The sequence below is a fragment of the Pristiophorus japonicus genome, chromosome 22 (genome assembly GCF_044704955.1).
Source record: "Pristiophorus japonicus isolate sPriJap1 chromosome 22, sPriJap1.hap1, whole genome shotgun sequence".
Lineage (NCBI taxonomy): Eukaryota > Metazoa > Chordata > Chondrichthyes > Pristiophoridae > Pristiophorus > Pristiophorus japonicus.
The window spans coordinates 55,467,281-55,484,241 of NC_091998.1; the positions used below are offsets into that span (position 1 = coordinate 55,467,281).

General features: G+C 50.5%; 1 protein-coding gene across 2 annotated transcripts in view; it reads right to left on the minus strand.

Moving 5' to 3' along the window:
- gmcl1 (germ cell-less, spermatogenesis associated) overlaps positions 1 to 16,961 on the minus strand; it is a 91,325-nt gene that overhangs the window by 48,768 nt on the left and 25,596 nt on the right. For both annotated transcript variants that reach the window (XM_070866162.1, XM_070866163.1), the window contains 2 exons: positions 9,971 to 10,068; positions 99 to 211 (listed from right to left, as the gene is read on the minus strand). In XM_070866162.1, the coding sequence (XP_070722263.1) occupies positions 99 to 211; positions 9,971 to 10,068 (211 nt within the window). The remainder of the gene's footprint in view (positions 1 to 98; positions 212 to 9,970; positions 10,069 to 16,961) is intronic.

The window sequence follows — 16,961 nt, forward strand, 5'->3', positions numbered from 1 at the left end:
GGCACTGGCTTGACGAGCACACCAATAAACGAAAGAGTCAGAGCGTCGAGGAGGGGTGAGTCACGCTGTGTGGCCACAGGATTCATTCCCGCACTTACTTTTGATTTACTGAGTCCAGTCCGTAGGTTCCAGCTGCTGCATAGAAGCCACAGACGGTTTTTGAGCTGATTGTCTCCTTCATGGTCTCTCCACACTGTTGAATCAAACCATCCTTCAGCAATCAAACAGGAAAAGAAAAGAACAGTGAGCAAGCTGCAACGGAAGGTGCCCTTGGGTGACTTTCGCTGCAGAATATGACCGGAAGGGACTTACTTAAAACGAGTCTTCTGGTGAGAGTATATCCTCAGCACAAAGCTCCCCTACATTCAGCATTAAACTTTCAAATCTCACTCAGGGAGGTGGGTCTGCTGGCGAGGAATGGAAAGCAGCTCACTGGGGCCAATGGGAGGTCCTTTGTTTTTAAAAAAATTCATTCACAGGATGTGGGCGTTGCTGGCAAGGCCGGCATTTATTGCCCATCCCCAATTGCCCCTCGAGAAGGTGGTGGTGAGCCGCCTTCTTGAACCGCTGCAGTCCGTGTGGTGAAGGTGCTCCCACAGTGCTGTTAGGGAGGGAGTTCCAGGATGGTGGCCCAGCGACGGTGAAGGAACGGCCGATATATTTCCAAGTCGGGATGGTGTGAATGACTTGGAGGGGAACGTGGAGGTGGTGGTGTTACCATGCGCCTGCCGTTGGTCTCGGTTCATCCTTGCCACTGGACCAAGACCTAGCTCTGTCAAGCCCGTGTGGTGGCTGGTGTGCAACGGCCACCACACGTTAAAAAAATCCATGCACAGGCATCTTCCACCCTTCGGGATGTAGTTCGGGAACTGGAATATTAGGTCCTTCATTGAAACACCTGTGAACTCATCCCTTTTTCGCGTGGAAACAAGTCATCCTCGAAATGAGTGACTGCCTATGATGATGAGTTGGGGCAGAATCATAGAAAAATTACGACATTGAAGGCGGCCATTTCGGTTCATCGTGTCCGTGCCGGTCGAAAAAGAGCTACCCAGCCTAATCCCACCTTCCCGCACTGGGTCCCGTAACCCTGTAGGTTACGGCACTTCAAGTGCACATCCAAGTACTTTTTAAGGGCCCACGTTTCCACACGATAAAAATCGGAAGGGCGCCCGTTTTTCGCGCCTAAAACGGCGCCGGAAAAAAAAACCGCGATTCTGGAGCGCCCTGCAGCTCCTTGTCCGTTTGGCGGAGCCGACACTCGCGCCGATTTTGTAAGTGGGAGGGGGCGGGTACTATTTAAATTAGTTTATTTCCTGCCGGCAACCCTGCACGTACGCGTCGGAGCGTTCGCGCACGCGCAGTGTGAAGGAAACATTGGCACTCGGCCATTTTTGTAGTTCTTTGCAGCTGTTTAATTTTTGAACATTTTTTAATAAAAGCACATTGCCATCAGCACATCAGCACTGAGGCTTCCTGCAGCCTTCTCACTGTCTCCTTCCCGCCCGCCGTCGGGAATGTCTTCCTCCCCCCACCGCTGCGTTCGGGCGGTCGGTCGGTCCCGCACTCCCTCCCTCCCGCCCGCCCGCCATCGGGAACGGCTTCCTCCTCCCCCCCCTGCCGTTGGGAACGAACGAACTTGTGAGGCTGGCTGAAGCACTTTCACACAGGTAATCTTTTCTTGGCTTATAAATGTTTATTCAGGTTGGATTTATTTGTATAATATTTGTAGAAGTATAAATAAGGATTTATTGTAGAATTTAATGACTTCCCTTCCCTCCCCCCCCCCACCTCGTTCTGGACGCCTAATTTGTAACCTGCGCCTGATTTTTTTAATGTGTAGAACAGGTTTTTTCAGTTCTACAAAAATCTTCACTTGCTCCATTCTAAGTTAGTTTGGAGTACGGTTTCACTGTGGAAACTTTGAAATCAGGCGTCAGTGGCCGGACACGCCCCCTTTTGAAGAAACAATTCTGTTCCAAAGTAGAACTGTTCTACCTGACTAGAACTGCAGAAAAAAAAATGTGGAGAATTGCGATTTCTAAGATAGTCCGTTCTCCACCAGTTGCTCCTAAAAATCAGGCGCAAATCATGTGGAAACTTGGGCCCTAAATGTGGTGAGCGTTTCTGTCTCTACCATCCTTTCAGGCAGTGAGTTCCAGACCCCCACCACCCTCTGGGTGAAGAAACATCCCCTCAAATCCTTCTACCAACTACTTTAAATCTATGCCCCCTGGTTATTGACCCCTCTGCTGAGGGAAACAGGTCCTTCCTATCCACTCTATCTAGGTCCCTCATAATTCTATACACCTCCATTAAATCTCCCCTCCGCCTCCTGTGTTCCAAGAATGGAGAGGGTTTTAATCGGCATCTAACTGTGCTATCTATCCCTGGCCCAGAAGAGTCTGATGTGGACTGGGTAACTGAAGTTGAAAATATTCCACTTCCCATCTTCAGATATCCCTCGCCTATGTGAGCAAGGACGTCACTGCTTGTTTTTAGAATATAGCTGCAGCTCAGGGCTGGATGCACATGTTCGATTCTGTTACACTGCTCAGTCAGCATACAAAAGATGCAACATCAGAAAAAGCTGATGCAAGTGTCGACAGCACCTGGGCCCGCCAAGTGACCTCCAACACCAATTGCTAACTTCAAATTGGGTGCAACACTTCAGAAACACCTTCGATCGAATTAATGTCACAGTTTCTGCTTGGCTCCGACACGGTATAAAGTGGCAGTGGGGTTGCAGCAAAAGGTAGTGATGAGCCCACTGACCCACCAAACCCTTTTGCAGTCCAATGGTCGATATTGTAGTGTTGTTTGGGGGAAGTATTCTGAGCTGTGTACATCGAGGTGGCACACTGGTGGTGGGCACAAATCTGACGACGGCAGCAATTTGAGTGAGGAAGTATTGCGCAGAATGTTAACTTGCATTGGTTTCCGACGGCAGGTGGATACCAACATGCTCAATAAGCCTGGTGACACCGGACATGAACAGCTTAGATTTTCTGATTGGTTGTTACATTAACATCGGCGCTAACACATTTAATACCAAGTGATCTTGTGCAATGTTGTGAAAATATTTTTTGCAAGCAGACAGCCTCAGAGGGTGGTGGAAGCAGATTCAATAGTAACTTTTAAAGGCAACTGGATAAGCACTTGGAAGCTTGAAGGAATGATTTGCAGGGCTATGGGGAAAAGGCAGAGGAGTGGGACTAATTGGACCGCTCTTTCAAAGAGCCGGCATAGGCACGATGGGGCTGTAGGCCTCCTTCTGTGCTGAAATCATTCTATTATTATTTACAGCTCATCTTAAAGAGGTGCTGTATCAATCTAGGACTGCGCTTGCACAGCATACCAACGGATGCTACTCGCGATGTGAAGGAACTGGAGATCTCAGCTAGTCTCTTCGTCCTTTGAATAGCCCCGGCACCAAACACCTCACCGCTAGCCCTGCCTGTGCAGCCGGGAGTCTTAACCTGAAACAGGTATGGCTGTATCAGGTTCCAATCACGCTGAAGAAGTGCCGAGAGTTCGTGCCGGGTCGCACGTCTGTCGGGCACAATGTTTATTTATAAGCCGAGCAGTGTTTCTGTGCTTGGAATGATGTGCGTGCCCTAATTTATCATGAGTTCCAGGAAAGAAATTGATGCTTTCAAGAGCAGCAGCAAATTTATAACATGCTGCACAGCCGCCCACACAAAATATTCGCCGGCAATTTTTCCCCCACCTTCCTCCGGCTTACGCTGATGCAAGGTGACATCGACTAATGCGGCTCAGATGAACTAATTTTTCTTGCCGAAAATTTGAAATCGATCCGAGAATGCATTGTGCCCAGTGCTGTGACACACAGAAAAAAAGAATATAGCTGACACAGCCACAAATGGAAACGGACGACACACACACACACACACACACACACCGGCATTGCCGCTGATGCTGAACGCGGTCCATTCGGCAGATGGTGGGTAAACACGGTGCCACTCGAGCCCCGCGGAGCAGGAAGGTCGGGGGAACGGTTAGAGCGCGGTAGCAGATCTTAACTTGGATAACAGCAGTCCTCACTCAATGCCCGTGGGCTATGAAAGCGGAGAATAAAATCAGCAGGTGTGTAGTTCCTCAACTTTCACCGAGTCCTGCTCACCCATCACCCCCTGTGCTCGCTGACCCCGTGTCCTAACTCGCACCGAGTCTCGCTCACCCATCACCCCCTGTGCCCTAACTCACACCCAGTCCCGCTCACCCATCACCCCCTGTGCTCGCTGACCCCGTGTCCTAACTCGCACCGAGTCCCGCACACCCATCACCCCGTGCTCGCTAACCCCGTGTCCTAACTCGCACCGAGTGCCACTCACCCATCACCCCCTGTGCTCGCTGACCCCGTGGCCTAACTCGCACCGAGTCCCGCTCACCCTTCACCCCCTGTGCTCGCTGACCCCGTGTCCTAACTCGCACCGAGTCCCGCACACCCATCACCCCGTGCTCGCTAACCCCGTGTCCTAACTCGCACCGAGTGCCACTCACCCATCACCCCCTGTGCTCGCTGACCCCGTGGCCTAACTCGCACCGAGTCTCGCTCACCCATCACCCCCTGTGCCCTAACTCACACCCAGTCCCGCTCACCCATCACCCCCTGTGCTCGCTGACCCCGTGTCCTAACTCGCACCGAGTCCCGCACACCCATCACCCCGTGCTCGCTAACCCCGTGTCCTAACTCGCACCGAGTGCCACTCACCCATCACCCCCTGTGCTCGCTGACCCCGTGTCCTAACTTGCACCCAGTCCCGCTCACCCATCACCCCCTGTGCTCAATGACCCTTGTCCTAACTTGCACCCAGTCCCGCTCACCCATCACCCCCTGTGCTCAATGACCCTTGTCCTAACTCGCACCCAGTCCCGCTCACCCATCACCCCCTGTGCTCAATGACCCGTGTCCTAACTCGCACCCAGTCCCGCTCACCCATCACCCCCTGTGCTCAATGACCCGTGTCCTAACTCGCACCCAGTCCCGCTCACCCATCACCCCCTGTGCTTGCTGACCCGTGTCCTAACTCGCACCGAGTGCCACTCACCCATCACCCCCTGTGCTCGCTGACCAACATTGGCTCCCGATTAAGCAACGCCTCGATTTCAAAATTCTCATCCTTATTTTCAAATCCCTCCATGGCCTCGCCCCTCCCTATCTCTGTAATCTCCTCCAGCCCCCACAACACCCCCCCCCCCACCCCCCACTCCCGAGATATCTGCGCTCCTCTAATTATGCCCTCTTGAGCATCCCCGATTTTAATTGCTCAACAATTGGTGGTCGTGCCCCAAGCTCTGGATATCGCTGCCTAAACCTCGCCACCTCTCTTTACTCCTTCAAGACGCTCCTTAAAACCTTTCACTTGTCACCTGCCCTAATTTCTCCTTATGTAGCTCGATGTCAAATTTATTGTCTTATAATATTCCTGTGAATGTTGGGATGTTTCACTACGTTAAAGGCGCTATATAAATACAAGTTGTTGTTGTTGTTAACTTAGTACAACGTCCCAAGGCGCTTCACAGGAGTGCCATCAAGGAGACGAGAGAGGCGGAGAGATTTAGGGAGATAATTCCAGAGCTTAGGGACCAGGCAGCTGAAGGCATGGCCACCAATGGTGGAGCGATTATAATCGGGGATGTGCAAGAGGCCAGTGTGTGGAGCTACTGTATGGAGGCAGGTCTTGACATTAACCCCCCCCACCCTCCTACGACAGGCGGGAGAGGAACGCGGGGGTGGTGGGGAGTTTAATAATATAAAGGGGGAACGAGCCCCCAACCCTTCGCGCACGCACCCGTTGCCGGTTTCGGAGTGTCCGACTGTCCTGCCATGGGGAGGCGGAACACTTCTTTAACGTATTTAAATCGGGCTCCCACAGTGCAGTACGGAGCCCACTTTGAGATTGACCGTTGCTGCGCGATGGGGAGAGGCCCCTTGCAGGGGGGTGGGGGGGGAAGTTCGGTTACCCAGGCCGCGGATTACCCAGGGCGCGGAAAACCCGGCAGTGAAAGGGAGACGGGACCTGCTGGCTTCACAAGGTGCCACTTACAGCACTCCTTGTGGGCCAGGAGGAGCAGGAGCCCTTCACGCCCAGACACCTCAGGGAAGTGTTGAGCCCTGCTGATCATGGGCTCTCTCTCTCTCTCTCTCTCTGCCCTGCCACAATCATTGACCTCCGACCTCCAGTCCCGATGGCCTCTCTCCCTCCAACCAATTGCAGACGATTCCCCCCCCCTCCCCCCCAAAAAAGTCCCGACACCGAACTTCCGCCTCCCGCAGGGGTCTCTCCCTTCCCCCGTCCCGTCCCGTCCTCCCCAAATGTCAATCGCCCCCCCCCTCCCACTCCCAGGGACCGTCCCAGAGAGTCCCCAGCTGTAGTATTCTGCCGTACAGAAACAAGCCATTCGGCCCAACCAGTCCATGCCGGCGTTTACACTCCGCACGAGCCTCCTCCCATCCTACCTTATCTCACCCCATCACCATCATATCCTTGTATTCCTTTCTCCCATGTAATTAAGCTTCCTCTTAAATGCATCCATGCTATTCCCCTGTGGCAGCGAGTTCCACATTCTCACCACTCTCTGGGTAAAGAAGTTTCTCCTCAATTCCCCATTGGATTCATTAGTGACTGTCTTATATTTATGGCCCCTACGAGTGGAAACATCTTTGCCACGTCTACCCAATTGAGACTCTCATAATTTTAAAGACCTCTATCACGTCATCTCTCTGCCTTCTCTGTTCAAGAGAGAAGAGCCTCAGCCTGTTCGATCTTTCCTGACAAGAATGGGTTTGGAAGGGGGGCTGCCTAAATTCTCTTTGATCTCGTTGTTCAGTAGCACATCCAGCTGTTACTCGCAGAGTCGAGCGTTCTGGTCTTAACCACGCTTCCTGCCAAATGTTACCCGCTTTTGATCAAAAACTAAGTCAACATTTGGGCCGACCTCTGACCTGAACTTGCCCTTCACAGCTCCCCGACCAACCGCCCTGCCAAATTATTCAGTTATACTCGCTGAATAAACTGGCTGCGCTCCCTGCTCCGGCTCTCACACGAAAGATGAGCGTACTGGTGAAGGAAGCAGCGGAGGCCTGCGGAACAGTAACCTAGCAACGGACCACATTCCCCAGTGAGCGAGGGCAAATGGGAGAAATCTGAGAAAATACAAAATACAACAGGCTTCCTCACGAACAGATGGGGGAAAAAAAAGCAAGGAGCTGTCAGAACTCTGAGCTCGTTCATAGCCAGTGAGTGTTCGAGCAACTTGTGTGCTCGCTGACCTTCACTGGCTTCAATCCGACCTCTTGCGCATCCCTCATTTCCATCGCTCCACCATTGGCGGCCGTGCCTTCAGCTGCCTGGGCCTAAACTCTGGAATTCACTCCCTAAATTACATTACAACAGTGACTACACTTCAAAAAAAGTACTTCATTGGCTGTACAGCGCTTTGAGACGTCTGGTGGTCGTGGATGGCGCTATATAAATGAAAGTCTTTCTTTTTTAAACCGCGCTCTCTCTCCTGCTTTAAGACATTTCTTAAAATCTGCCTCTTTGACCAAGCTTTTGGTCGTTTGTCCTCATTTCTTCTTCTGTGGCTCGGTGTCAAAAATGTTTTTTTTATTCATAACGCTCCTCTTAAGCGCCTTGGCACATTTTGCTTGGGACAGTTTAAAGGCGCGACATAAATGCAAATTGTTGTTGAAGCTTGCTCCAAAACTTCTGTCGGGGGTGGGGGGGGGGGGCGCGCGCTCTGTATCTGGTCACCAGAGCACGCACAAGAGACCAGCAAGGCTGACTGGTCTCCACTTGCTCCAGCTCTGGGAGTGCACCTAACCTGCGCTCGGACTGTTCCCTCAGTGGGACTGCTCAGAATGTGGAACCACTGCCAGGAAAAGCCCAAAGCAAACTAATCTGCCAATCCAAAATGCCGTATCTGTTGAAAGTTCTGACGAAGGATCATCGACCTGAAACATTAACTCTGTTTCTCTCTCCACAGATGCTGCCTGACCTGCTGAGTGTTTCCAGCATTTTCTGTTTTTTTTCTTACAATGCACTATGTAGGCTGCCTTACCACCACTAAAGTGCAAACACAGTGCTCATAAAATCATCATCATCATCGGCAGTCCCTCGGAATCGAGGAAGACTTGCTTCCACTCCTGAAGTGAGTTCTTAGGTGGCTGAACAGTCCAATACGAGAGCCACAGACCTTGTCACAGGTGGGACAGACAGTCGTTGAGGGAAGGGGTGGGTGGGACAGGTTTGTCGCATGCTCTTTCCGCGTGATTTCTGCATGCTCTTGACGATGAGACTCGAGGAGCTCAGCACTCTCCCAGATGCACTTCTTCCACTTAGGGCAGGCACTCCCAGGTGTCAGTGGGGATGTCGCACTTTATCAGAGAGGCTTTGAGGGTGTCCTTGTGGCATTTCCGCTGCCCACCTTTGGCTCGTTTGCCGTGAAGGAGCTCCGAGTAGAGCACTTGCTTTGGGAGTCTCGTGTCTGGCATGCGAACTATGTGGCCTGCCCAGCGGAGCTGATCGAGTGTGGTTAGTGCTTCAATGCTGGGGATGTTGGCCTGAATGAGGACGCAGATGTGCGCCTGTTCTCCCAGGGGATTTGTAGGATCTTGCGGAGACATCGTTGGTGATATTTCTCCAGCAACTTGAGGTGTCTACTGTACATGGTCCATGTCTCTGAGCCATACAGGTGGGCAGGTATTACTACAGCCCTGTAGACCATGAGCTTGGTGGCAGTTTTGAGGGCCTGATCTTCAAACACTCTTTTCCTCAGGCGGTCAAAGGCTTCACTGGCGCACTGGAGGCGGTGTTGGATCTCATCGTCGATGCCTGCTCTTGTTGATAGGATACTCCCGAGATATGGGAAGTGGTCCACGGTGTCCAGGGCCGCGCCATGGATCTTGATGACTGGGGGGCAGTGCTGTGCGGTGAGGGCAGGCTGGTGGAGGACCTTTGTCTTACGGATGTTTAGCTTAAGACCCATACTTTCGTACGCCTTAATCGGGCATTAACAGACTTTAATACGAAGCTATTATGATTTAAATAGGATGTCGACGTTAATCAGTCTATATGCGACTGTAACAGACTAGGGCTGGATTTTTGGCTCCTTAACGCCTCTGATTTCGCCCCAGAGGGGCAGTAATGGCGGCGGAAAGCATTGCCGGGTGGGCGGGCGGCTTCCAGCGCCACGCCAGGACATTCAGTACCGTGTTTGCGGGAGCAGTACCGCGTGGGAGAGGCGAGCCGGTGTGCAACGCCCCTGGTTGCGACACCGGCTCGAAATTTGCACCCCGCCCCCCCCTGCAGCGCCCCACTGGTGGAAATCAGCCTGGGAAAGCGGGCGGTCCGAGCTGTAGTGGCTGCAGTGAGGGAAGGAATGTCTTCCTGAGGTAAGGGCGATTGTTTCCTATTTTGTTATTTTCGCGGTTCATGTGGACGTGGCGGTAAGGAAGTACTGGGAATGGGTTTGGTGGGGTTTTTTTTCACTGGGAGGGCGCTCGGAGGCCGGCTGTTTAGCTCGGGATTTTCAGTTGCTCAGCAGGCCTAGCGCCCGAAGAGAGGTGTGGAACGCCCTCCCCTCGCACTCCACCCCACACTCAGGGCCCAGCTGCTGAATTTTGCGGCTGGAGACGCAAACCATTTCCCGGTGCAGAATTTACCGCCCCGCCGCCATTAGTCCTAAGAAGCCGCAAACCGAAAATCCCTAACTTTCAAAGTGAGAACATCCAGAACCCTTCAAACAGTGAGGCAACACACAGCTGCTAAACCAGGGCAATCTCCAATCATTTCTCAATTAGAACCATCTGCAAATTGTAGGAATTTTGAGAGTTTTTTTTTCCAAACACGCATGATGGGGGATGAGGGGAGGGGTGAGAGAGAGAATTGGGGTGTGGCTTTGTGTTTTCTCTTCCAAATGCCAGTTCTGTTTTGAGGCTTACCAGCTGAAGCATGCAGGCGGCCGCCAGAATCGTCACCACTCGACTGGGTTGGATTAAGACGTCGTCCCGATACAACGAGCCAAAGGCCACTTGCAGCGCTGCAGGAGAGAACAATGGAGTGAATGCTCGGTATCCCACAAAACACATTCGCCACATGGCAGCCAGACCCTCACAAATTCACAGCTCTATCACATCCCCAAAGTACTTTGGGATTTTGCTGCAGGTGAGGGGCACTGCCCGCGAAATTGGGCACGTTGGTAAGTAACTGCGCTGTGACAATGGAGAGCCAGGAGGCGTTCCGTTTTTAATGAATTTTTTTATTCATACATGGGATGTGGGCGTCGCTGGCAAGGCCGGCATTTATTGCCCATCCCTAATCGCCCTCGAGAAGGTGGTGGTGAGCCACCGCCTTGAATCGCTGCAGTCCGTGTGGTGAAGGTGCTCCCACAGTGCTGTTAGGGAGGGAGTTCCAGGATTTTGACCCAGCGACGATGAAGGAACGGCCGATATATTTCCAAGTGAGGATGGTGTGTGACTTGGAGGGGAACGTGGAGGTGGTGGTGTTCTCATGCGCCTGCTGCCCTTGTCCTTCTAGGGAGTAGAGGTCGCAGGTTTGGGAGGTGCTGCCGAAGAAGCCTTGGCGAGTTGCTGCAGTGCATCTTGTAGATGGTGCACACTGCAGCCATGGTGCGCCAGTGGTGGAGGGAGTGAGTGTGTGAGGTGGCGGATGGGGTGCCAATCAAGCAATTTACCCACGCAGGTAGCTTCCGATCTTGCCAGGATCGGCGGGCGGTATCGAGCAAACGCTGGCGTTCTCTCAAGCGCAGAGTAAGAAGACTCTGAAATTCTGGAAGGGGACTGACAGGGTAGATGCTGAGAGGTTGTATCCCCTGGCTGGAGCACCTAGAAACAGGGGTCACAGTCTCAGGTTAAGGGGGCGGTATTTAAGACAGAGATGAGGAGGAATTTCTTCACTCAGAGGGTTGTGAATCTTTGGAATTCTCTAGCCCAGAGGGCTGTGGAGGCTCAGTCGTGGAGTATATCCAAGACAGAGAGCGATAGATTTTTGGATATTCATTGAATGGCGGAGCAGGCTCAAGGGGCCGTATGGCCTACTCTTGCTCCTATTTCTTATGTTCTTATGGGAGAGCTGACGAACCCCTTAAGCGCCTCTGAGCGACCAAAGCAGTGGCAAAAAGCAGATGTCTGGAACTAAGATGCAAGGACACACTCTGAACCGGGGAATGATAAACAGCGCAGGGTGATCCTGTGGGGGTGTTCACTAAAGTGGAAAGAAAAAATACTAACATTACCATCTGGTTACCAGGCAACAAATCTTTAAAATTGGCATCAACCAACAAAAACAAGTAATTAATCCAGGTGAATCCAAGCTCTGTGACCTGGTGGGCTACAATCCCTGAGGGCCCCATATGAAGTTTAAATTAAGTTTCTCATTTATTTGCTTGGTTGTGAAGTTGCAGATACTAATAGACCTTTGTGTTGTGATTTAATGAATCAAGAGCCCTCTCCAAACTACACTTCAAAAAGCATCTCATTGGCTGTAAAGTGTTTGGGGACGTCCGGTGGTCATGAAAGGCGCTATATAAATGCAAGTCTTTCTTTCTTGTTTAATATTGCTCACAGACTGCAGTTTGCATGTTCCTGTCGAAAGCACTTGATTCCAACTACATCAGTTTATGTTAACTGGTTACAAGAAAGAACAAACTTGCATTTATATAGTGCCTTTCACGACCTCAGGACATCCCAAAAGCACTTTACAGCCAATGAAGCACTTTTCATGAAGTGCGGTCACGTTTGTAATGTAGGAAACATGGCAGCTAATTTGCGCACAGCATGCTCCCACAAACAGCAATGTGATAATCTATTAATCTGTTTTAGTGATGTTGGTGAGGGATAAATATTAGCCAGGACACCGGGGATAACTCCCCTCTCTTCAAAATAGTGCCATGGGATGATATACATCCACTGAGAGAGCAGACAGTGCCACGATTTAACGTCCCCTCCAAAAGACAGCACCTCCGACAGTGCAACACTCCCTCAGTACTGCCCCTCCGACAATGCGGCGCTCCCTCAGTACTGCTTCTCCGACAGTGCGGCGCTCCCTCAGTACTGCCCCTCCGACAATGCGGCGCTCCCTCAGTACTGCTCCTCCAACAGTGCAGCGCTCCCTCAGTATTGCTCCCTCAGTACTGCCCCTCCGACAGTGCAGTGCTCCCTCAGTACTGCCCCTCCGACAATGCGGCGCTCCCTCAGTACTGCCCCTCCGACAGTGCGGCGCTCCCTCAGTACTGCCCCTCCGACAGTGCGGCGCTCCCTCAGTACTGCCCCTCCGACAGTGCGGTGCCCCCTCAGTGCTGCCCCTCTGACAGTGCGGCGCTCCCTCAGTACTGCACTGGAGTGTCAGCCTAGATTTTTGTGCTCAAGTCTCTGGGTAGGGACTCAAATCCACATCCTTCTGACTCTGAGGCAAGGGTGCTACCCACTGAGCCACGGCTGAAACTACTCTTCCAACACACATACAATTAGTTTCTGCTGGTTCCAGGAACGGGCAGAGGGTGAAGAACGGGGGTAGAGTCAGGACTCTATAATTTCTTGCACAGTGGAAAAACTCTGATCATTCAGATCATCAATCTCTAATTTCAAAAAGAGGAAAAAAACCTGCTGCTGCTCAGAGATTCCTCTCAGCGAGCAGGCGCACCATCAACTTGCAAGAGTAATCAGTGATGCACTTCTAAAATCTCTGCGCTATCATACAGAATTTTAAAACCTGCCTGATACATATTGATCTGAAGAGCATTGCTTAAAATTGCATGAAGCTGTTGCTATGTCTACATTAAGATGTATCACACGTCGTCTCTCAGATTGTAATAAAGTCTGCTGTGAAGTGTCAAGGGATTTGTTTTTAAATAGCAATACAAACATCATTCCCTTCATCCTCTGGGAGCTGGGGCTGATTCGAGCCCAGACTAATGGTGTGAGAGACTCTTGTCTCTGGAAGAGGCTGACATGAACTGGGATGGTGCATGCCTTCTGGAGGAATCAAGCTCAGCGTGAAGCTGATCGGAATTCAGCTCCCGCGGCATGCGGAAGGCACTGACTGCTGTAAAGGATACATGGGGTAAAGTGCAAAGAGAATACGGTACGCTGTTGGGAAAGAGTCCAGAAGAGCTTTACTACAAGGTTGACTGCAAACAATAGCAAGCAGTGACTAAACGAGAACTCGCCGCTCCCTCTATCCTTGCTGTGGTGTCTCAGCTACTATTCCTCCACTTATAGGGCCCCAAGTTTCCGCCCCCTGTAAAAACGGCGCACCTCCATAAGGTGCGCCAACTTTCTAGAATAAAAAGGGCCCCGATTTTTCTGCTTTTATGGAAAATACAGGAAATTCTGACCACTCAACGCAACTTGTGAACTCTGGCACCCTGGCCTACAAAGTTCAGATATCTCAGTCCTGGTATCTTAATGCAGTCCTGCTTGAGCAACACTAGCTGATCTCCGTTGGCAGTGCTCACACCAAGTCAGAGGGGGATCTGTTTCAGGAGTACCTTCACTCAACACTGTTCTCGCATCCGCTGCTGGTGCTTCTCTACGTGCTCGGTTCTCCCTCCGCCCACGTAAGCCTCCTGCTGCACCCCTCCCACGGCAGCACTGTTGAGACGGGGAGCTCAGCATTTGCACGTCTGCGCCGCATCACTCCGTACCACACTCTGTCGGGGCTCTTGCCCTTGTCTCCGGAAACTTCAACTCTACCGAAGCTCGGCTGCCCCGTGCCCTAACTCGCAGCAAGTCCCGTTCACCCATCACCCTCTCCCTGTGCTCGCTGACCTACGTGGGCTCCCAGTCCGGCAACACCCCGATTTTAAAATTCTCATCCTTGTTTTCAAATCGCCTCCCCCTCCCTATCTATGTAACCTCCTCCATGATCTCTTTGCTCCTCCAATTCTGCCCTCTTGCGCATCCTCCGATTTTCATTGTACCAATATTGGCAGCCGTGCCTTCAGCTGCCTGGGCCCCAAGTTCTGGAATTCCCTCCCTAAATCTCTCCGCCTTTATGACGCTCCTTAAAACCGACCTATTTGACCAAGCTTCTGATCAGCTGTCCGACTGTCTCCTTGTGTGGTTCGGCGTCAAAGTTTGATTATGCTCCTGTGAAGTATTTTGGGATGTTTTACGCCGTTTTAAGGCGTTATATAAATGCAAGAGGTTGTTCTCTCAGCTACCGTTCCTCCACGTATAATCCCGCTTCTTCTGCTTTTACAAAATACTGGAAATTCTGACCACTCAATGCAGCTTGTGAGTTCTGGCACTCTGGCCTACAATGTTCAGACATCGCGGTTCCATTCGCATTTATGCTATTTGCTATGTTGGGATGCGCCTGGAATTGTAAAGTTTTCCGTGCATTGCCTCAGTGGTGGATGACTCCTTACTTTAGATCTGTTAGTATCCACGGCTGCAACACGAGTGCCAAACCTCCACTAACGAGGCAACGGATGAACAAGTTTGGGCAGAAATCACTGAAAGCCCACCAGCGCCACGAGAGTGGCGGTACTGAGGAAGGCGATTATTTTTTTTTACTAGAGAAACTGCTGACAGCCATTTTTGAAATGTTAATTTAGACTGAACAAATACTCAGTGATGGAATAAGAAAATACAAATGCTTTGCCATCTTTTAAAGGAAGCATGTCTCATATTTTTATTAATTCTATTAACATTTTCAATCGCACTGACTGTAATGATTTGCCCTGTCGAAACGGAAGCCAGACTCCAGTGAACCGTTGATGTACAGAGCTGTTGAATATACTGCTGTTAAATGGTGGTGAACCTGTGGAATTCTCTACCACAGAAATTTGTTGAGGCCAATTCACTAAATATATTCAAAAAGGAGTTAGATGAAGTCCTTACTACTAGGGGGATCAAGGGGTATGGTGAGAAAGCAGGAATGGGGTACTGAAGTTGCATGTTCAGCCATGAACTCATTGAATGGCAGTGCAGGCTAGAAGGGCCGAATGGCCTACTCCTGCACCTATTTTCTATGTTTCTATGTTTCTAAATTGCTAATCATTCTTCTTAAATGAATAATTTAAATTTTCATGTTTTTTTTTATACCCAATCTTAACCAGAAGATGTAAAAATTGTGCATAATTATGTTCTTGGTTCTGCTAAAATAAAAATATTGGCAAAATGTATCTTTTAACAGTGAGTAATCTCAATAATGTATGTACATACTACAGTCACTGTGGGGATGGTTCACACCTCAGTCTCCGGGTGGGAAACCCACGGCATCGACTGAACGCCTGTGTTACTCTCCACCCAATATTACTCTCCACTGACTTCATAGACTTACACGGGATATACGGCACAAAAACAGGCCATTCGGACCAACCAATCCATACCGCTGTTTATGCTCCACTCGAGCCTCCTCCCGTCTTTCCGCAGAACCCTCTATTCTATCCGCATAACCCTCTATTCCCTTCTCCCTCATATGCTTGTCCAGCCTCCCCTTAAATGCATCGATACTATTCGCCTCAACCACTCCCTGTGGTAGCGAGTTCCACATTCTCACCACTCTCTGGGTAAAGAAGTTTCTTCTGAATTCCCGATTGGATTTCTTGGTGACTATCTTATATTGATAGCCTCGAGTTATGCTCTTCCCCACAAGTGGAAACATTCTCTCTGTATCCACTCGATCAAAACCTTTCATAATTTTAAAGACCTCTATTAGGTCACCCCTCAGCCTTCTTGTTTCAAGAGAAAAGAGAACCAGCCTGTTCATCCTTTCCTGATTTGAATACCCTCGCATTTCTGGTAGCATCCTTGTAAATCTTCATTGCACCCTCTCCAGTGCCTCTACATCCTTTTTATAATATGCAACGTGGAGTAACCAGGGTCGCACTCGACCTCGCCAGTTTCCCGATGGGAGGGGCAGGTTAGAATTAACACCCTGAATCCTTCACGGTTTAAGAGGGAGGTTCTATACCAGGTCATCTTTTTAAAAATCAAATTGTAAAAAAGAAAGAAATTAGTTTTAGAGCCTTGGTCTGACTCCTTCTGGAGCTCTGCGCGCAGTTCCTGACACTTCACCTCACCACACGTTACATCTGTACACCGATGTGTCAGCTGTGGCTCAGTGGGCAGCACTCTCGCCTCCGAGTTAGAAGGTCGTGGTTTCAAGTCCCACTCCAGGGACTTGGGCACATAAATCCAGGCTGACACTCCAGTGTAGTGCTGAGGGAGCACCGCACTGTCGGAGGTGCCGTCTTTTGGATGAGACATTAAATCGAAGCCCCGTCTGCCCTCTCGGGTGGACGTAAAAGATCCCGTGGCGCTATTTCGAAGAAGAGCAGGGGAGTTCGCTCCGCTGTCCTGGGCCAATATTTATCCCTCAATCAACATCACTAAAACAGATTATCTGGTTATTATCACATTGCTGTGTGTGGGAGCTTGCTGTGCGCAATCTGGCTGCCGCATTTCCTACATTACAACAGTGACGACACTCCAAAAGTACTTCATTGGCTGTAAAGCGCTTTGTGATGTCTGGTGGTCATGCAAGTCTTTCTTCTTCTTTCTCTCTTTATGAAGAAAGACTGGATCAACTGGGCTTATATTCAATGGAATTTAGAAGAATGAGAGGGGATCTCATAGAAACATATAAAATTCTGACGGGATTGGGCAGGAAGAATGTTCCCGATGTTGGGGAAGTCCAGAACCAGGGGTCACAGTCTAAGGATAAGGGGTAAGCCATTTAGGACTGAGATAATGAGAAACTTCTTGACTCAGTGAACCTGTGGAATTCTCCACCACAGAAAGTTGTTGAGGCCAGTTCGTTGGAGATATCCAAAAGGGAGTTAGATGTGGCCCTTACAGCTAAAGGGATCAAGGGGTATGGAGAGAATGCAGGAATGGGGTACTGAAGTTGCATGATCAGCCATGATCATATTGAATGGTGGTGCAGGCCCGAAGGGCCGAATGG